The following is a 23,186-nucleotide window of genomic DNA, read 5'->3' as shown; positions in this document are numbered from 1 at the left end:
CATACACAGATGGTGGCAGTATTATATACACAAGGTATAAAAGGGCAATTGATTGGTGGAGCTGTCACCTGTACTCAGGTGATTCATTTGAAAAGGTTTTCAACATAATTATGCCAGCACATTGTGAATTAATAGACCTTGAATGCAGAATATTAGACAGAGCTAGATGCATGGGACATTCCATTTCAGAAATCATCAGGGAATTCAGTATTCAAAGATCCACAGTTTCAAGAGTGCTCAGAATACCAAATGTCAGGCATTACCTCTCACTACAGATGACACAGTGGCCAACAGCCTTCACTTACCAACTGAGAACAGCGGTGTTTGTGTAGAGTTGTCAACACTGCATGAAATAACTGCAGAAATGAATGTGGGACATAACAACAAATGTATCAATTAGGACAGTGAAGTGAAATTGGGTGTTAATGGGCTATGGCAGCAGACAACCAACATGAGTGCCTTTGCTAACAGCACAATGTCACCTGCAGTGCCGTTCCTGGGCTCGTGACCATATCAATTGGACCCCAGAACACTGGAAAATTATGACCTGGTCAGATGAGTCCCAATTTCAGCTGAGAAGAACTGATGGTAGGGTTCGAGTATGGTGCACGCCCCTAGAGCCATGGATCCAAATTGTCAACAAGACACTGTACAAGCTGGTAGTAGCTCCACAATGGTGTTGGTTGGGTTTTCATGGAAGTGAACTGATTATTGACATTTTCAGCTATTCATAGACTTCATGTTCTCTAATTACAATGGAATTTTTATGGATAGCAGTGAGCCATGTCACTACGCCACAGTTCTTCAGAATTGGTTTGAAGAACATTCTGGGAAATTCAAGTGAATGATTTGGCCACCCAGATTGCTCAACATGAATTTCATTGAACATTTATGGGACATAACCGAGAGGTCAATTAATGCACAAAATCCTGCACCGGAAACACATTTGCAATTATGGATGACTATAGCAGCAGCATGGCTCAATATTTCTGCAGGGGACTTAAAATGAGCTGCTGAATCCCTACCATGTAACGTTGCTGCATTACGTCAATCAAACCGAGGTCAAACATGATATTAGGAGGTATACCATGACTTTTGACACCTCAGTGTATGTAAGGCTTTCATGCAAACTTATTTTCATTTACAGACAAAATGATTTTAACTCAATACCATCGTACAATATGCATTAGATGAGTATGTGCCAAGTAAGATCATAAGAGATGGAAAAGAGCCACCATGGCACAACAACTGAGTTAGAAAACTGCTGCTTAAGCAAATGGAACTTCACAGCAAACATAAACATAGCCAAAGCCTTGCAGACAAACAAAAATTACACGAAGCGAAATGTAGTGTGAGGAGGGCTATGTGAGAGGCGTTCAGTGAATTCGAAAGTAAAGTTCTATGTACTGACTTGGCATAAAATCCTAAGAAATTTTGGTCTTATGTCAAAGCAGCAGGTGGATCAAAACAAAATGTCCAGACACTCTGTGACCAAAATGGCACTGAAACAGAGGATGACAGACTAAAGGCCGAAATACTAAATGTCTTTTTCCAAAGCTATTTCACAGAGGAAGACTGCACTGTAGTTCCTTCTCTAGATTGTCACACAGATGACAAAATGGTAGATATCAAAATAGATGACAGAGGGATACAAAAACAATTAAAATCGCTTAAAAGAGGAAAGGCTGCTGGACCTGATGGGATACCAGTTCGATTTTACACAGAGTACGTGATGGAACTTGCCCCCCTTCTTGCGGCGGTGTACCATAGGTCTCTAGAAGAGTGTAGCATTCCAAAGAATGGGAAAAGAGCATAGGTCTATCTCTAACGTCAATCAGTTGTAGAATTTTGGAACATGTGTTATGTTCGAGTATAATGACTTTTCTGGAGACTAGAAATCTGCTCTGTAGGAATCAGCATGGGTTTCAAAAAAGGCGATTGTGTGAAACCCAGCTCGCACTATTCGTCCATGAGACTCAAGAGGGCCATAGACATGGGTTCCCAGGTAGATGCCGTGTTTCTTGACTTCTGCAAGGCATTCTATACAGTTCCCCACAGTCGTTTAATGAACAAAGTAAGAGCATATGGACTATCAGACCAATTGTGTGATTGGATTGAAGAGTTCCTAGATAACAGAACGCAGCATGTCATTCTCAGTGGAGAGAAGTCTTCCGAAGTAAGAGTGATTTCAGGTGTGCCGCAGGGGAGTGTCGTAGGACTGTTGCTATTCACAATATACATAAATGACCTTGTGGATAACATCATAAGTTCACTGAGGCTTTTTGTGGATGATGCTGTAGTATATCGAGAGGTTGTAACAATGGAAAATTGTACTGAAATGCAGGAGGATCTGCAATAAATTGACACATGGTGCAGGGAATGGCAATTGAATCTCAATGTAGACAAGTGTAATGTGCTGTGAATACATAGAAAGAAAGATCCTTTATCATTTAGCTACAATATAGCAGGTCAGCAACTGGAAGCAGTTAATTCCATAAATTATCTGGGAGTAGGCATTAGGAGTGATTTAAATGGAATGATCATATAAAGTTGATCATCGGTAAAGCAGATGCTAGACTGAGATTCATTGGAAGAATCCTAAGGAAATGCAACCTGAAAACAAAGGAAGTAGGTTACAGTACACTTGTTCGTCCACTGCTTAAATATTTCTCACCAGTGTGGGATCCGTACCAGATAGGGTTGATAGAAGAGATAGAGAAGATCCAACGGAGAGCAGCACACTTCATCACAGGATCATTTAGTAATTGCGAAAGCGTTACAGAGATGATAGATAAACTCCACTGGAAGACTCTGCAGGAGAGATGCTCAGTAGCTCAGTATGATCTTTCGTTGAAGTTTCAAGAACATACCTTCACCAAGGAGTCAAGCAGTATATTGCTCCCTCCTACGTATATCTCGCAAAGAGACCATGAGGATAAAATCAGAGAGATTAGAACCCACACAGAGGCATACCAACAATCTTTCTTTCGACAAACTATACGAGACTAGAATAGAAGGGAGAACCGATAGAGGTACTCAAAGTACCCTCCGCTACACACTGTCAGGTGGCTTGCAGAGTATGGATGTAGATGTAGAAGAGGTGCTAAGCTTCACTCTTCAGCACACAGGAGACTCTTTTAGCAGTAATTAGAAAAATGTGGAAAGGAGACTGAACAGGAAAGTAACAAATGTGTCACTTCAACTGATGTCTTTCATCCATACATGTACCACATCTCTGTCTTTATCCATTTATTTCTTTTATGCTGTATTATCTTTTATTCTTCAAGTTCAATATTAGATATCCTCTTTGTCACTTTTCTGTAAATCTGACTCAGAGCCGCAATTGACTTACATTATTTTTCGGTAGTAGGTAGTTTTAGGTTCACTTCATTTTTATAATACTCACAGAAATACTTCAAACAGTTCTCTGTTCTATTAGAAATCATTTTTATATATGTCTTTGGTTGATATTTATTTTCAGCACTGTAACAAAGTGCTGAATTTGACAGAACTTATAGACTGACACTGTAAATGTTCTGCTTCTTTTACATCTGGTAGCATCTTGTATCTTTGCTTGTCTGGCTGCTGTTTCTCTCTTTTAGTCAGGTACTGTCCTTTTTTGCCTCATATGCAGTTCTGTTCTCAGTCCATTCTTATCTTCACTGTTTTGTCAGCTGGACTTTCTGTCACTTCTGATCTCTCAGGCCTTCAGATCTCATCTGTATCTTGTTGTTTTCTCTGTTATTCTGCACCATTGCATATCTCCTCTTGAGTGTGGCTTCTATGATTCATTCTTGAATAGTATTGTTTTCTCCTGTGCGTTCTTCTCTTTTATCAGTTATTATGAAAGCTAGTGATGTTGTTGTATATCCATGTTACTGATTTGTAAGTGCAAAATTTTTATCATTAAACTATGGTCAAAAGTATCCGGACACCCTAAATAATATAGAACTGATCACTAGATGTGATAAGAGGTGGACCTGCCAGTAAAAAGCAGGCAGGGAGTTTTGTGTTGCCAGCACAGAAGCAGTAACAGCAGAATGGATCGGTCAGGAATCAGGAACATTTCAAACTTTCTAAAACTGCCCAAGCTGACTGTTGGTGATGTGATTGTGAACTGGAAAAGTGAAGGGACACCACAGCTAAACCAAGGTGAGACAGGCTTCATGTTCTGATGGACAGGCACTGTTGAGCATTGTAGAGTGTGTGTCTAAAAAAATTGCTACCTGCATACATCTAGCACAATGACTATGCATTGGCGTTAAAATGGGAAGAATGGTCAATTGGCTCCTCATAAGGCACACATTTCTGTAGTTGACGCTATGCAACACTTGAAGTGGTGTAAAGAGCAATGACTCTGGACATTGGATGTTGAAACAAGTGATGAATCATGTTGTACTTGTGTCAGTCTGATGGAAGAATGTGGGTTTGGTGAATGCCTGGAGAGTGTTATCTGCCACTGTGTGTCATGCCAATGGTGAAATACAGAGGAAGGGTTGTTACAGTAAGGGTGCATTTTTTGTGGTTAGGGTGTGGTTCCTTATTGTGCTTAAAAAAACACTAAATATAGGAGGATATGAATGTATTTTACAGCATTATGTACTGCATACAGGACAGGAACAGTTCAGAGATTATGACTGTTTATATCAGCTTAATGATATGCCCTGTCATAAAGCACCACCTGTGAAGCAATGGTCTATGGACAACAACATTCCTCAAATGGACTCATCTGCCCAGAGTCCTGGCCTGAACCCAAGAGAACAACTTTGGGATGAGTTAGAACATCAACTTCATTCCAGGCTGAAGTGTCCAGTATCATTAACTTCTTGGTTTCAGCTCTTGAGGAAGAATGGGCTTCCATTCCTCCACAGACATTCCAGACACTGCATTGAAAGTGCCTCCAAAAGGGTACAGAACTCCATATTAACATCCACTAATAGGTGTCCGGATACTTTTGAAAATATAGTGTATTTAAAAGTATATTTATGTTGGAGAACATTTTCATTATGCAGATACAACATTATTTCAAGAACCTCTCACATATGGACAGACACATACAAGACCATTACACACACAATGCAGAAATTAATCTAGAAAATATCTTCAGGTTGCCTGATAATATGTCCATGGAGGAAGGTGCCCTCATTCAGCCACTTTCAGTTGGTGTTCAGGCATGTTTTAAGGCAGAAGTAACACTGGGATCTGTTGTTCTGATAACTGGAGCTGGTCCTATTGGGCTTGTCACACTTGTTGCAGCAAAAGCAATGGGAGCATCTAAGGTGATCATCACAGGTATTACCAAAGAATTTACTTACTTTTCAGAAGGAACACTGTTATTTATAGCAAGTTTGCTGAAATGACCATATTTTAAGATGCTCTGTAAACTGTGTGTTTCTTTATATAATCAAAATTGGGATGTTTCACTGCCAAGCCACAGCATCAGTGAAAGGCTCTGCTGTGGCTGCCAACAGGCACACAGCATAAAGCATAAAACTCTGTTGTGGCTGGCAGTGGCTTTGTGACAGGCAGTATGTTAATATGCAGCAGTACAGATAGTCAGTGTGTTAATGTGCAGCAATGCAGATATTTTCAACCCAAATGTAAAGAAATTTGATTTGTTAATTTTTCTTTAATGTGTTCAGGAAACTTCCCTGGTTTTTACTCCATGTGAATACAAGTAGATGCCCCAAAAGCAAACAGACCAGGGCCCAAACTTATGTTTTCATCATAAATGTGTTAACCAATGGTTACTTCATTAACAAAAGTTTGATGACACCCGGAAAGAAAAATGTAAATATTCAGTGGGAGTGTGAATACAGTTCAAGTGCAATACTCAATGTGTGCTCACATGGAGAAATACAATGAAGTTGCCAGGCCATGTGAAAGACATATTAACTTATCCCTCTGAAGATGGTTTTCAAATACAAATATGAAACTGATCTTGATGGAAAATATCAACATAGCACCAAATAAAATATAATTTTATTAAATATATATGAGCATTATTCCCGAGGGCATGCAGCTTTACTGTATGGTTAAATGATGATGGCGTCCTCTTGGGTAAAATATTCCGGAGGTAAAATAGTCCCCCATTTGGATCTCCGGTGGGGACTACTCAGGAGGATGTCGTTATCAGGAGAAAGATAACTGGCGTTCTACAGATCGGAGTGTGGAATGTCAGATCCCTTAATCGAACAGGTAGGTTAGAAAATTTAAAAAGGGAAATGGATAGGTTAAAGTTAGATATAGTAGGAATTGGTGAAGTTCGGTGGCAGGAGGAACAAGACTTTTGGTCAGGCAAATACAGGGTTATAAATACAAAATCAAATAGGGGTAATGCAGGAGTCGGTTTAATAATAAATAAAAAAAATAGGAGTGCGGGTAAGCTACTACAAACAGCATAGTGAACACATTATTGGGGCCAAGATAGACACGAAGCCCACGCCTACTACAATAGTACAAGTTTATATGCCAACTAGCTCTGCAGATGACGAAGAAATTGAAGAAATGTATGATGAAATAAAAGAAATTATTCAGATAGTGAAGGGAGATGAAAATTTAATAGTCATGGGTGACTGGAATTCGGTAGTAGGAAAAGGGAGAGAAGGAAACATAGTAGGTGAATATGGATTGGGGCTAAGAAATGACAGAGGAAGCCGTCTGGCAGAATTTTGCACAGAGCACGACTCAATCATAGCTAACACTTGGTTCAAGAACCATAAAAGAAGGTTGTATACATGGAAGAAGCCTGGAGATACTGACAGGATTAAGATAGATTATATAATGGTAAGACAGAGATTTAGGAACCAGGTTTTAAATTGTAAGACATTTCCAGGGACAGATGTGGACTCTGACCACAATCTATTGGTTATGAACTGTAGATTAAAACTGAAGAAACTGCAAAAAGGTGGGAATTTAAGGAGATGGGAATGGGATAAACTGACTAAACCAGAGGTTGTACAGAGTTTCAGGGACAGCATAAGGGAACAATTGACAGGAATGGGGGAAAGAAATACAGTAGAAGAAGAATGGGTAGCTTTGAGAGATGAAGTAGTGAAGGCAGCAGAGGATCAAGTAGGTAAAAAGACGAGGGCTAGTAGAAATCCTTGGGTAACAGAAGAAATATTGAATTTAATTGATGAAAGGAGAAAACATAAAATTGCAGTAACTGAAGCAGGCAAAACGGAATACAAATGTCTCAAAAATGAGATCGACAGGAAGTGCAAAATGGCTAAGCAGGCATGGCTAGAGCGCAAATGTAAGGATGTAGAGGCTTGTCTCACTAGGGGTAAGATAGATACTGCCTACAGGAAAATTAAAGAGACCTTTGGAGAAAAGAGAACCACTTGTATGAATATCAAGAGCTCATATGGAAACCCAGTTCTAAGCAAAGAAGGGAAAGCAGAAAGGTGGAAGGAGTATATAGAGGGTCTATACAAGGGCGATGTACTTGAGGACAATATTATGGAAATGGAAGAGGAGGTAGATGAAGATGAAATGGGAGATCCGATACTGCGTGAAGAGTTTGACAGAGCACTGAAAGACCTCAGTTGAAACAAGGCCCCGGGAGTAGACAACATTCCATTAGAACTACTGACGGAGTAGACAACATTCCATTAGAACTACTGGGAGAGCCAGTCCTGACAAAACCCTAGCATCTGGTGAGCAAGATGTATGAGACAGGCGAAATACCCTCAGACTTCAAGAAGAATATAATAATTCTAATCCCAAAGAAAGCAGGTGCTGACAGATGTGAAAATTACCGAACAATCAGTTTAATAAGTCATGGATGCAAAATACTAACGCGAATTCTTTACAGATGAATGGAAAAACTGGTAGAAGCCGACCTCGGGGAAGATCAGTTTGGATTCCGTAGAAATGTGGGAACATGTGAGGTTATACTGACCCTACAACTTATCTTAGAAGCTAGATTAAGGAAAGGCAAACCTACATTACTAGCATTTGTAGACTTAGAGAAAGCTTTTGAAAATGTTGACTGGAATACTCTCTTTCAAATTCTGAAGGTGGCAGGGGTAAAATACAGGGAGCGAAAGGCTATTTACAATTTGTACAGAAACCAGATGGCAGTTGTAAGAGTCGAGGGGCATGAAAGGGAAGCAGTGGTTGGAAAGGGAGTGAGACAGGGTTGTAGCCTCTCCCTGATGTTATTCAATTTGTATATTGAGTAAGCAGTGAAGGAAACAAAAGAAAAATTCGGAGTAGGTATTAAAATCCATGGAGAAGAAATAAAAACTTTGAGGATGACATTGTAATTCTGTCAGAGACAGCAAAGGACTTGGAAGGGCAGTTGAATGGAATGGATAGTGTCTTGAAAGAAGGATATAAGATGAACATCAACAAAAGCAAAACGAGGATAATGGAATGTAGTCGAATTAAGTCGGGTGACGCTGAGGGAATTGGATTAGGAAATGAGACACTGAAAGTAGTAAAGGAGTTTTGCTATTTGGGCAGCAAAATAACTGATGATGGTCGAAGTAGAGAGGATATAAAATGTAGACTGGCAATGGCAAGGAAAGCATTTCTGAAGAAGAGAAATTTTTTAACATCGAGTATAGATTTAAGTGTCAGGAAGTCGTTTCTGAAAGTATTTGTATGGAGTGTAGCCATGTATGGAAGTGAAACATGGACGATAAATAGTTTGGACAAGAAGAGAATAGAAGCTTTCGAAATGTGGTGCTACAGAGGAATGCTGAAGATTAGATGGGTAGATCATATAACTACTGAGGAGGTATTGAATAGGATTGGGGAGAAGAGAAGTTTGTGGTACAACTTGACTAGAAGAAGGGATCGGTTGGTAGGACATGTTCTGAGGCATCAAGGGATCACCAATTTAGTATTGGAAGGCAGCGTGGAGGGTAAAAATCATAGAGGGAGACCAAGAGATGAATACACTAAACAGATACAGAAGGATGTAGGTTGCAGTAGGTACTGGGAGATGAAGAAGCTTGCACAGGATAGAGTGGCATGGAAAGCTGCATCAAACCAGTCTCAGGACTGAAGACCACAACAACAACAACATATGATCATTTAAATTATAATTTTTTGTCACTCCTTGATTCTCATGATTTTTTATCAGTACAATTTCAATACATTTCAGCTCCCTCTTGGTTCATTACCTGGTCGAGGGTGCTACTTGTACTGAACTAACTACCAAATTGTGTATCATCAAATGATACATTACAATTTCTCACTTACAGAAAATATTTACATACGAAATTATTAAGTAGAATCAAATACACTGAACGATGAATGCAACCACATTGTTTGAAGACTTTACAAGGGAGTTACTTATATTATGGTCTGATTACATCACTATTGCTGATAGTGATGTTTAAACTAATTACTGTAATGCAAAGCATTGCTGATATTCACTAAAAGTGTAAATGTTTCTAAAACTTTAATGTGAAGTGTCAGAAACGTAGAAGTATTGGAACAGGTTATTTTTCACCAGTACTCACAAAATTAATGTGAACAGTGTTTGAAGAACTTTTTGAGTGATGAACTAGCACAGTACACCAACAAAAATAATCAATTTTTGACAATATAATGTAACTGAATAGATAAAAACTCTTCTCACCAAGTGGCAGCAGGAGAACACATATAAAAAAAGGTTTTACATATGTAAGCTTTTGATGCCAGTGGCTCCTTCTTCTGGCAAAAGGGTTGAAGGGAAAGGAGGAGGAGTGAAGAAGAAAGGGCTGGAGAGGTTTGGGAAAAGGGCTACAGTTTGGAAAAGTCACCCAGAACTCTGGGTCAGGGGAGACTTACTGGACTGGATGAGAAGGAGAGACTGGTTGTTGGGACTGCACCAAACAATATTTGAAAACTTGAGAGATTGAAGGTGGAGGACAGGTTAATATGCAAGACAGAGATCACTGCTACTACACCATGCATCACTTAATAAGAGGGAAAAGCTAAGTGCATTTTATGAAAGACAGATAGGAAGGGGATAGTGAAAAATAAACAGATCAGCAAAAGAAAGATGCAGAAAAAGAAAATGGAGTGAAGAAACAAGTAGTTACTTCAAATAAATACTGAGATGGAAGACATTAATGCAAATTAAGGCCAGGCGGGTGGTGAGAAAGAAGGACATGTAGTGCTGATTCCACCTGCAGAGTTCTGAGAAATTTGTGTCAAGGGGTGACAGGCACTGAGGTCATGACTGTCATGTTGTAGAGCATGCTCTGCAACAGGATATAGTGTGTTGCCGGTATACACCCTCTGCCTATGCCCGTTCATCCTAACTGATAACTTGGTGGTAGTCTTGCCAATGTTAAGAGGCCGAACAGTGTTTACAGAACAGCTGGTATATTGTGTCATTTCACAGGTGGCTCTCCTTTTGATAGTATATGTTTTGCCAGTTACAGGACTGGTGTAGAAGGTAGTATGAGGGTACACAGGGCAGGTCTTGCAGCAGGAATGCTCAAAGCATAGGAACCACAGGGTAGGGAGATGGGTTCAGAAGCAGCATAGGGTCTGACAAAGCTGTTGCAGAGATTGGGAAGCCAATGAAAAGCTATTCTAGGTGTGGTGGGTAAAATATCAGATGGAATGGGCCTCATTTCAGGGCATGATTTTAGGAAGTTATGGCCTTCTTGAAGTAGCTGATTAATACATTCAATACCAGGACAATATTGAGTGATGAGTGATGTGCTCCGAAGCTCGTTTCTTGAGGCATCAACAGTACCATGATTGGATGTGATGGCCCATGAAATCTGCTTTTGAACTAGGTTGGTGGGAAAAATTACATTCAATGACGGCTGAGGGGTGAGAATGGTGGTCTATTGCCGTAAAGAGTCTGCATCTGAACAAATACTTTTGCCTCAAATGTCAAGGCCATATGGGAGGGAAAGTTTGACACGGACAGGATGGCAACTGTCAAAATGTGAGTACTATTGTTTGTTAGTAGGTTTAATGTGGACAGAAGTGTGTAGCTGGCCTTTGGTGGGGATGAGATCTACCTCAAGGAAAGTGGCATGGGGTTTGGAATAGGATCATGGGAAATTTAATTGGTAGAATATATTTAGAGATTCCAGGAATTTTAGCAGGTCAGCCTAACCATGAGTCCACATGGAAAGATGTAATCAGTGTATCTAAACCAAACTGGGTCTGAAGGTTTATGGATCCCAGGTAAGTCCCATTCAAGCGACTCTTGAAAAGGTTGGCATAGGAAGGAGCCATCCTGGTTCCCATGGCTGTCTCCTGATCTGTTTGTATGTCTGCCCTCAAAGGTGAAGTAGTTGTTGGTAAGTGTAAACTTGATTAAGGTGAGCAGAAAGGATGTCATAGGTTTGGAGAAAGGATGTCATAGGTTTGGAATCAGGTGGGTGCTGACTGAGGAAAAGTTCAGCAGCAGACAGACCATGTTCATGGGAGATGTTGGTATAGAGGGAGGTGGCATCAGTGGGGACAAACAAGGTTGTGTGGTGGGAGAGGGAGGGGTATGGATTTCAGACAGTCCTAGAAATGGTTGATGTCTTCAATATAGGATTGAAGTCTTTGTACTATGGGTTGCAGGTGTTAATCTACTAAGGAAAACATATGTTTCATTGGTGCTTTGAAGAACATTTATTGAAACCTGCTCATCCCTTGGAGTTACTCCCAAAGGCACACTGAAAGTCCCACTTCCTGGATGTAACTCTATTCTACACCAGGCTCTTTTACAGTTTCAAATATAGCAATCTCTTGCACTTACCCAGCTAATCTGTGACGTATGCCTCATCTGCCAATTTCCAGTAGTGTTCTCTCCTTCTATACAATTCTGCAGTTATCTACCCCTCATTTTTCCTTGTATGGTATCATCTGCCAAGCCAACTTCAGACTGCAACATTATTCCAAACGTCACATCAAAAAACTATCCCACCTTCTCCTAAACTAGCTCAACAGTGCTTTTTCCCTTCTTGTCCCTCTGCAACTCCCTAAACAGCCACACCATCAGCCACCACACCTCTGATACAAACTGAGCTTGGCCAACCTGCTTAACATCACTCGGCCTTCAACGTGGCTTCCCAGACCAATAATAATTCCAAATCATAAGAACCAGTCACAGCAGTACAGTGTTCTCTCTCATCTAAAGCACTCTCCTCTTCTGAATTATCTCCATTATCCACAGGTCTCACTTTCAGCCCTAAATCTGCATTTAATCATGCTTTCCTTCACATGCAATGTCAGCTGGAAATATCACTTTGCAAACCAATCCCAAAACTTTTCCAAAAGCAAACCTGACATTGAACCCTGCCTTGAACAGTTCCAACCATGATCCCAACTTGATGCATCTCCACTACCTCAAAATCATTCCTTTCAAGCCTTCCCAGAATTCCTCGCATCCAGCATTGTTTCACAACCCTTCCTCAAGTCCTTACAACATGACCCTAACTTGTCTTCCGCAGAACTCCAGACTCTGCAGTCCATAAAAGCTGAAGATTCTACCATTATCCTCTCAGGAGCCAAAGAATCTACCACTGTGGTACTTGACCAACAAGAGTATGTTATTGGAGGTCTACATCAACTGTCTGACACCTTTCCATGCAGCATCTGCCATCAAGATCCAATCACTGTGATTGAAACTGCACGGCAATTCCTCCTTAATACCTCAGGCCCCTCACAAGAACTAACACCTCAATCCACAGAACTTTTTACCCCACCTAAATCACAAGCCCCCACCTTTTACCTTCTTCCTAAGATCCACAATCAATCATCCTGGCCATCCTACAGTTGCTGTCTTCAAAGCATCCACTGAATGTTCATCTCCCTTAGCTGATCAACACCTGCAGTCCATAGTACAAAGACTTTCCTCCTATGTTAAAGACACCAACCATTTCCTAGATCGTCTGAGATCTGTGCCCCTCCCTCTCCCACTACACACCTTGCTTGTCACCACTGATGCCATCTCCCTCTATACCAACAACCCCCCATGCATCATCTGTTTGCTGCTGAAAGTTTCCTCAGTCAGCACCCACCTGATTCCAAGTGTATGACATCCTAGCTGCTCACTTTAATCAGCTTAATACTTATCAAAAACTACATCACCTTTGAGTGGCAAACATACAAACAGATCACTGGTATGGCCATGAAAACCAGCATGGCTCCTCCCTATGCCAACCTTTTGATGAGTCACTTGGAGAGGGCTTGCTTGGGATCCATAAGCCTTCAGCCCCTGGTTTGGTTTAGATACATTGATGAAATTCCTGGAATCTCTAAATACATTCTCCCAATTAAATTTCACATGGTCATATTGCAAATCCCATGCCTCTTTCCTTGAGGTTGATCTCATCCTCATTCAAGGCCAGGTACACACTTCTGTCCATGTTAAACCTACTAACAAAGAACAGTACTTGCATTTTGACTGTTACTATCCTTTCAATGTCAAACATTCCTTCCATACAGTCTTGGCATTCGTGCCAAATGTATTTGGATGCAGATTCTTTACAGCAATACACCACCATTCTCAGCTCAGCCTCCAATGGACTTAATTATCCCAACAGCCTAGTTCAAAAGCAAATTACCCAGGCCCCATTCTGTCTGATATTTTGCTTACCACACCTAGAATAGATTTTCATCGACCTCCGAATCTACACAATATCCTTGTCCGACCCAATTCTTCTTCAGCATCCATCTCCCTACCCTGTGGTTCCTATACCTGTGAGCGTACCTGCTGCAAGACTTGCCCTATGCACCCTCCTACCACCATATATACTAGCCCTGAAACTGACAAAACATATACTGTCCAAGGGTGAGCTGCCTGTGAAATGACTCATCATATACCAGCTGTTAAGTAAACAACGTTCAGCCCTTTACATCGGCATGACTACCACCAAGTAATGGGGATGAATGGGCATAGGCATAGGGTATGTACCAGCAAAACACAATATCCTGTTGCAGAGCATGCTCTACAACATGACAGTCATGACCTCAGTGTCCATTTCACCACATGTGCCATATGGATCCTTCCTCAGGACACCAGTTTCTTATAATTCTGCAGGTGGGAATTAGCACTACATTTCCTTGGTTCTAGCCATCATCTGGCCTTAATTTACATTAATTTCTTCTTCCTCAGCTTTTCTGCACAGTAACTACTCCTTTCTTCACTCAGTTTTCATTTTCTACATCTTTCATTTTCTGACCTGTCTATTTTTCCCTGTCCCCCTCTCACCTCTATTATATACAGTGCACTTAGCTTTTCATTCTTATTAAGTTGTGCACATTGTTTTATCAGCAATCTCTGTCTTGCACATTAGCCTGTCTTCCACCTTAAAGCTACCATGTTTTCAAACCTTCTCTGGTGTAGCCCCCAACAATCAGTCTTTCCTTCTCATCCCGTCTAGTATGTCTCCCCTGACTAAGAGTTCTGGGTGACTTTTCCTAAGTCTACCCCTTTTCCTAAACCTCTCCAGCCCTTCTCCTTCACCCCTCTTCCTTCCCCTTCAACCCTTCTGCCAGAAGGAGCCACTGGCATTGAAAGCCTGTGTACACAGAACTTTTTTTATGTGTGTGTTCTCCTGCCATCACTTGACAATCAGACTTTTTATTTATCCAGTTATATTAAACTAGCACAGTAAATATAGTTGTAACAATTACTACCAAATCAATGCTGCAAATGGACAAACTTTTCACTCAGAGCCCAAACTAACTTATTGTGTTTTATTGAAAGATAAGAAACCTTATAAAGAGAAAGAATTAACTAATATCAACACAAGGAAATGACAGGGTAAGTATGATATTCACAGAATTGATTTTTGTAAGGAATCATCTACAGAGATTACATTATCTTGACACAGCTAAACAACAAAAATCATCCTGTTTGTATTTTCTGTAGCCATCACAATAGAAGTGCAAAGGTCACAGAGTCTCGGGAAAAAATAAAAATCATAATGTGTCAACTGGACATTTGGGCCTCACTTAACTTCCACTTCTAAGTTTGGGATGGGAGAGCTTGAAATGTAGAATCCACAAGTTTTGTTAATGGGACCACTGAGTAGTTTCCCAAACTACCTAAATTCCTTTCTAGTGATGTTAATAGTACATTTAACACTTTAATATTTACTGATGACACAAGCATACAGATCAAGGGCCCAAATTTAATTGTACCAGACACAGCCAAGGTGATAACTGATCTATCTGCAACTGGTTCAAAGAGAATAGTTTGTCTTAATCTCATAAATATTCATGTTACGCAATTTCAAACTACTAAAAATTTCTTCCTGTATGCCACACAAACAACTAAATGTCATTAAGTCAGCTTTGTATCAAACTGGACCATATTTAAGAAGGAGATCATGAAATGGAAAGCACACTGAACAGACTTTTTTTATTTGTATTATCTGGGGTTTGATTTTGTTTTAAATTGTTGTCAATCTGGACCTAAAGATGTTAAACAAAGAGATTTCATGTAAAAAGCAATAAACAACATCTACTTCAGGAAGCTGCAAACTCATTTTTATTACACTGGAATTGCAGGAAATCAGTTAATGTCAGGTTACAGGGATGGTGTGATCTAATTACAAATTTGCTCAGCTACTGATGTAACTGTGTCTGCTTTCTTCATTGGTACACTTGTATCATCATCAAAGACTAGAGCGGTTTTTTTTTTTTTTTTTTTTTTTTTTTTTTTTTTTTTTTTAATTAATAATTTTGGTATGTCTTTGTTGTAAGTACCAAACAAGGTGACACCTACACCTTGACTAGTGCACTGTACTTGCATAAGGGAGGACAGTAGATGAAATTCCAAACCAGTTTTTCAATGTTTCTCAGAATTTCTTAAAATGAATGGGAATGTTTTCTTGGAAAATGACATGACCAATTTCCTTCTCTACACTTCTCCAAAGCCAATTGTGTGGTGACTTTTTTTTTTTTTTTTTAGGACAGATGTAGGGAAAATGCATTCTTGTACTCAAACATATATATCTCCAAAACTATTACAGTGAATATAGTAAAAGGGTTGGGTTGGGTTGTTTTGGGGGAGGAGACCAGACAGCGAGGTCATCGGTCTCGATAATAAGACTTGAGACTATTATGTACTCCATAATGCTTGCTACTCCATGCAATTTTTGTTTACAAATGCACATCAACATACAATTTATAAGGATTTGAATTTTTAATTACCATTGATTCTATAATGTACCTTTCCTTGTAAACTACTCAAGCAATCAAACTGGAATTTCACAGTTTACATCAACATAAGAGGCTAACAAAACGTGTGGAATAGATTTTTGTTTAAGGTTGCACTGCTCTGAAATTAATTTTTCAGTTTTGTGCTGCTTGGGACTGCCCTACTTTTCTCAGAGAAACAATAACAGAAAAGTACTGCACAGGATTATTCACTGAGTAATTCTTAAGAACTATGCCAAATTTCAGCATGTTAGCTTTCATAGTTCCTGAGAAAAGGTGCATTATAGCTCAAACAGTCAGTTTATGTCCATTCGCATTTAAAGTTTTTATTTCAATTTTTGACAACATTACTATACCTGTAGTCACTAATGCTGTCTGTACCCATAATCTTTATTCTCTTTCTCATCTTCCTGTAGTAATATCTTGCCCTGCCTCCTTTGCCTAGCCAACTTTTGCATTTTTTCTTCTGCTGCCTGGGCTTTGCGCAGTCATGCTCCATTGATGCTTCTGAGTATCTTCAGTGTGAATGCACCTGGGTGGAAGCTTAGTCTCTGCAGGCACTTAATCCTACCTACATTTCCACTATAGAATACTAGACAGGCATCAGATGCAGCTATCTTCACAACAATTGAGGACACAAATGCTGTTTTTGGACAAAACATCAAAATAAGGTGATTGTAGCTCCCATTTGTATTCCATGTTTTCCCATGTACACATTTTTTCATCAGTTCAGGATTGGCTAGGTACCTGAAAGTTGGTTTTATAACAACTAGAACAGCAAGTGGTAAACCATGTTTGTGGGTGTATATCTTTCCACTGGCCTCTGCCTGAAAATATTTACACCACAATATGACACAGAGGAAATGTTGAGAATTATCATCTGTGAAAAGTTTGTGAAAGAATATTGCCCACACGACTTGCTGTGTTGTCTTCACACTATGTAAGATACCCCTGATAGCTTTTGCATAATATATTTATTAAGTATGAATTTCCTTGTTTGTCAGTCTGTTATCGCCTCCCAGTGGGTTCTCATCTTCTAATTTCTTGCCTTTCATTCCTTTCTTCACTCTGAGAAGTCTACCACTCATTCGCTTTTGAACATGCCCCCCATGTTCCAGTTTTTCAATTTTTGTTTATGAGCCATAAGGATCACTCTCTAAAATGGTCTTAAAGGCACTGAAATCTCCATCACCTAGATACTTTACATACCTAACACCATATTGTTCAACAGACCTTTGGAATATTAGTTTCATTCCAGTTGCTTCCATCTGACCACTTGACCACTGGTAGTTCTTGCTGTATACTTTCTTGTGTTCTTGCTGCCACTTCTCTTCTTCACTGCCATCCATCATTGTTCTTTCTTGTGTCACACTGAGAGCAATATTTGCTCATTACTTGGGAGTCTAAGATTTTTCCTGTATCCACACTAATGACAGATGATACACCATATATGGCCCCTCTTCATCCAGGTTCCATCACAAGAGACACACAGATCTGTCTTCACTACACAGTGTCCTCCTTCCCCTTCATTGTTTATATCTACAGCTTCCTCAACAGCTGCTATCATGTGCTCCTTGCACTCATCTTCAAGAACACTGAAGAGTGGTCTGTTGTAATCACCAAATCTAGTCACTGGTACAGGCATGTTGATTAAGCCACAAAACAAATTTGTGCCTTCTCCCCCAACACCTAAGCATCTCATGGCTTAATAAATCTTACATTCACCTCATACATCTTCCCATTGAGAGCAGAAGTCTTGAACTGAACATCATATTGACAAACTTTACACAAAATACGTTCCCTACAATACCAGTTCTGTCAATGTCATCATACACTCTGAGGCCATTTCACCCACAATTACCACATGCACATTAATCATAAGGGCAAGTATTTCTTTCTAAGTCAGTTAACCTGAATACACTGAAAAAAGTCATTTTTGGCACCATATACAGCATCAACAATTCCTTCACTAATTTTCTTCTTCAACGAACTCAGTGACTTTGTCAAAAATTGTTTGTCACAACTAGGAGCAGAATCTTTAACAGTGTTATTTAAATTTCCTGTGCCTTTTACACATGAAATTCTACCTTTCCTCACTTTTTTGCATATGCATTCACTGTTATGGCCCATTTCAAGAAAAACAGGTTGATATATGCAAAACTAAAAGCTGAAATAAGTAGCATGTAGTATTCAAAAAAACCATGTCATAAACAAAGGAACAAGCAAAGGTGAACTTGCTCACAACTTTCTAGAATCATCTGCAGTTTGTTTTGATTGTGTGAACAAAAAATTAATGCACAAAAAATTTCTAGCGTAGAGAAAGTGTTGGTCACAGCATAGAAAGAGGAAGCGCAGCAGGTGCAGGTGCCCAAACAACCTTTTTTAACACATATTTCTAGCCAGAATTTGATTATGAAACATTTCGATGCTAGCCTTAAAAAACCAATCTACTAAATTACGCAATTAAAAAAATCCAGTTTTTTTGAAATTTTGCCATACGTCTACCCTTAATGATCTAATTGTTGACAGAATGTTAAATCCTAATTTTCCTTCATTAATGTAAACCAAACATTTTGCTGAACCTTGTGGGGTGCCAAATTTCTTAGTTTCCAGGTGGGATGTCATTGCTATTTTAATATCTCAGTTTTTCAAGTAAATATTTATGATTTATCCACAGCATGTTAGGCTCTATGAATACTTGCACCAGTATGCAATATTTTGTGCCTCAAAATGACGTATTTTGGGTAAATACACTCAATTCTCAGTTATGGAATCATGTTCTGGAGAACAAGTGATGGGAATATTCAGTCTGCCATCACGGTACAGAAGAGAGCTGTACGGGTAATAACAAATAGCAGCAATAGGGCCCAATGTACTGTTTTATTCCATGTGAATACATTTTCCAGACTGTAATGTGTGTAAGGAAAAATATTCATCTGTATACTACAAACATCTCAATACATGACCATCAAAGTACATCCAGCCACTACTTAAACAGGTAAAACAAGTCCAAAACACAGAACAGTATGCTATATAATGGCCTAAAACTGCACAACAGACTGCCACAGGAAATAAAAGATGTAAATGAACTTCAGATCTTCAGCCAAAAGCTAAAAACAAATTTATTAAGCAAAAGTTGTTACAAGGTAAATGAGAATTTAGAATAACTGTATATAGCTATTTAGTAGATACAAATACCACATAGGCCTATATAAAGTGACAGCATATGGCATAATTATAAATATTATAGGAACTGACCTGTAAAAATTGTAAGAATTGACTTGTAAACATTGTAAGAACCCATGTATGTTTTAGTTCATAAGACACAATTGATGACATCCATACAATTTGTATTGTTATACGGATAAATAAACATATCAATCAATCAGAAACAACGTTAGAAAAATACCAACAAGTGTAAGATCAAATATAGTTTTCTCACTAAAGCATCTTGAAGTCTACCCAACCAAGAATGGCATACTTAAAAATTATAATAAATTTTATATTACTGTTATTATTCACAAGAAGCTTACAAGGTATTGTTAAACATAGAGATATAAACTATACACACTTAAGATGCACACATACATATAAAGTATTTGATCAAGTAAAAAATATATTGCAAATCACTGCTCTCACAGTATTCTTTCTCTCTCTCTCTCTTTTCTCTTTACATGGCATCATCAAACAGGTTATTTGTGAATAACCACCACATTAACGACACGAAATAAATAAATCAAGTGATAATTAGACAGTAGTAAACAAACACACAAGTCCACATATACAGGATGCTGCGGACTACCGTAACAGCCCTTTTCTTGAAAACAAAGATTTAAAGATTTTTTGGATAAATGCATTTTTAGTAAAAAGCACTTTCATTAAAACAATAAGGTAGGTTTGAATGGTGAGCTTTCCACTGCCTAAGAGCCGTTTGAAAACAGAAAAAAAATGAACTCAGCTTCAGCATTTCAAATGGGTCACAGCACAGTGCATCTGCAAAGTCTCTCTGCAGCAATGAGCTCCGTATGTCTCGCCTTGCAGGGCACATAAGGTAGGCTACACATTCATGTTGCTGTATAAGCTAGGGGCCAGGATTGACTGCTAGTGGCTGCATTTTTGTTGGTAGATGGGCTACAACATTATTACCATTAAAACGAAGAAATTAATTACAATTAAATGCACCATACTTATCAATATGGCATTAAGGGCTGAAAATGTTTTCCTCCTTCTCAAAGGCATAGTTCAACATGTTTACATTTGCTTGTGAACACCTTTACCAATGTTTCACATGTAACTGGAAGCAGATAATCAATTATCACTGTCTTCAGTTCACCTACTGTTTTTTTGGTTATTTTGGTCCACAAATGTTTTAGCCACATCCCAAAGGAAGTAGCCGGGCAGAGAGAGACTCATTGAGCATGGGGCTAGAAACCTTTCATAATTATTCTGTCTCCAAAGGTTTCATTTAAAAGTCATAGGGACTGGTTTGCCGTATGAGAAGTAGGATTGTCTTGTTGGAAAAATGAATGATTGATCTCATTTTTATTCAGCACAGCAATAAATGGATAAATTATTTGGGAACAATAGACATCAGAAGTGATGGTAGTACCCAAAAAGATCCATGTCATGATCCACACTCACATTATGGCAATCCACACCTGATTTTGTCTGTGTGCAATGGCATTTCTCTTAAGGCATGTTGATTTTCTGATGACCAAATTTTTTGACTTTTGGGAATTAATGTACCCAGGTACGTGAAACCAACCCCATCACTGAAAAAGATTTGATGTAAAACACTATCTCCATGTCAGTCAACAAATTACTGAAACCAATTACAGTACCTTTTCATTTTGCATGGTCTATACAATGTAATTGTTACTCAGCAGTAATTTTTATACGGATACATCTCCACCTTTTTGGTTGTGACCTTAAGTGCTGTTGTAGGGAGACATTAGCCTCTTGCAATAATCTCCTCATTGATTTTATTGGCCTCCACATCATGAAGTCTGAAATGTCATCAAGCTTCCATTCCACTAAAATTATGGGCCTATCAGTTCATGGTGAATCATAAACTGAACCTGTTGTCTGGAATTTGCTATTTACATCACATAGAGGGTCACAATGTGGACACCTCATATGCTCTGTAAAGTTTCCTCCTGCCTCTGTAAAGTTTCCTTCTGCACGGAAAACCTCTTCCACTAAAAACACTCTCTCTGCAAGAGTAAGCATTCTCACTGCATTCAGCTCACACAAGAACTGGACAACACAACTAACAGCTGCAATGCACATGCAACATAACTACTGCCACCCTACCACTGCAGATCCATGGAACACATGCAGGCAATACTTGAATGTTCTGGCAACCTTATGTGCTCCACAAGGTGAGAGACACTAGGCTCGCAATTACAGAGAGACTTTGTGGATGCATTGTATAAAATTAGTACAACTGAATGGAGCACTAATAAAACTGTTCATCAATTTTTTTTTAAATTTTGCTCTGATTTGTTTATATCATCAAAAAACTCTTTCAGCCACTGTAGTAAATAAGTAAAACAGAAAGTGAAATAAAACAGAGCAAAAGATAAGAAAATAAACCCAAAATGAAAAGTGCTATTGATACAATAGAAATACGTATTGACTAACTGAAAATTTGTGTACAGTATCAAAGGAAAAGAGTGGATTAATTTGAAAATGTAGATGCATACTATAAAAAGACAAAGCATTATAAAAGACTGTCTTGATCTTTATACACTGCTTGCAAATTCAGAGGTGTTGATTACATTTAGCATACTGCAGACATAGTTTCTAGTTTCATTTGTGTGGGACAGTGACTCGCATATGCCATAGATTGTGTGTACACATATCAGTCAATAGAAGTCCATTCTTAAATTAAGCTAGCTGAATCGTCTTATGAAAATTACAGATATTATTGCTCATCGTCTCCAAGTAGCTAAAACATTTGGAGCTGACTTCACTCTTCAAGTCTCACAGAATGATATTGTGGAACAACAGGTTGAAAAAATACATTCCATGCTAAATGAAGCACCTGACATAAGCATCGATTGCTGTGGGCTCGAAGAAACTGTTAAGTTATGTTTGCAGGTATGTCCAACAATCACTTCACTACTTTGCATGAGAAGTAATTTATGTATTAATATCACAGATAAATGCCTACATTTACATATTACTTCATTCCAATAGATATATAAATCAGTGTGATAAAACACTAAACATGCATTATAATGATTTCTCTAATAAACAGGCAACTCGTTCTGGAGGCAAACTGGTTGTTGTTGGCTTAGCTGGACGTGAAATGACCCTTGAACTTGGGAAAGGTATATTCCGTGAAGTTGATGTTCGTGGTGTTTTTCGTTTCTGCAATGTGTAAGTATCCCAGTAAATGGAGATTCTAACATAAATAATATCATCTGATTGTTTTTGATAGTAATTAACATAAGCATTTAAACTTATTAAGATATAGAATGGCTGGCAGTACTTACGTCCAGTAAGTGACAGTCCAGCACAGTTGCTAAACACACCTTGAAGAATGTGAGGGAAGGGGGAGTAGTGGGGGTTTGGGGCGAGGGACGTAGAGCGATAGATTGGAAGGGCTAGGAATGAGAAAAGTCACTCAGTCCCAAAAGTTCATCCTGAAGCCTTGTCTCACTGATCTACCTGTCATCCCCAACCTTCCTGAAGATAAAAACTGACCAGCCAGTCTACCTCTTTTAAAGTTTTTGCAATTAATACAATATATACATTTAGTTAAAGATAAATTCAATCTATAAAAAATCATTCATTTCTGCTCATAATATGTAACAGATAAAAAATGGATAATTAAGTATATACACACGCAGCTAGAATAACCAAAACTTTTTGAATTAAATAGATAATTATGCATCTACATCAAATAAAGATATGAAAATCCCTACTTACCAGGTGATTGCTGTTAATAGACAGCATCATAGATGATCATGACTAACAACATTTTGGAATACAGGAGTTCTTAACTTACAAAAGGGATCTCTTAAAGGGTGACAGAGTTAAATTTTAGAAAA

At 38.8% G+C, this 23,186-nt stretch overlaps 1 protein-coding gene across 1 annotated transcript in view; it reads left to right on the top strand.

The window, feature by feature from the left end:
- LOC124622434 (sorbitol dehydrogenase-like) overlaps positions 1 to 23,186 on the top strand; it is a 122,882-nt gene that overhangs the window by 83,482 nt on the left and 16,214 nt on the right. Inside the window, exons 5-7 of the mRNA XM_047148130.1 lie at positions 5,108 to 5,292; positions 22,052 to 22,230; positions 22,391 to 22,512. Of these exons, the coding sequence (XP_047004086.1) occupies positions 5,108 to 5,292; positions 22,052 to 22,230; positions 22,391 to 22,512 (486 nt within the window). The remainder of the gene's footprint in view (positions 1 to 5,107; positions 5,293 to 22,051; positions 22,231 to 22,390; positions 22,513 to 23,186) is intronic.

This window comes from Schistocerca americana, chromosome 7 (assembly GCF_021461395.2).
Source record: "Schistocerca americana isolate TAMUIC-IGC-003095 chromosome 7, iqSchAmer2.1, whole genome shotgun sequence".
In the NCBI taxonomy this organism is placed as follows: Eukaryota; Metazoa; Arthropoda; class Insecta; order Orthoptera; family Acrididae; genus Schistocerca; species Schistocerca americana.
Note: the sequence above shows the minus strand (reverse complement) of the source record. Positions and strands in the feature narration are given on the sequence as shown.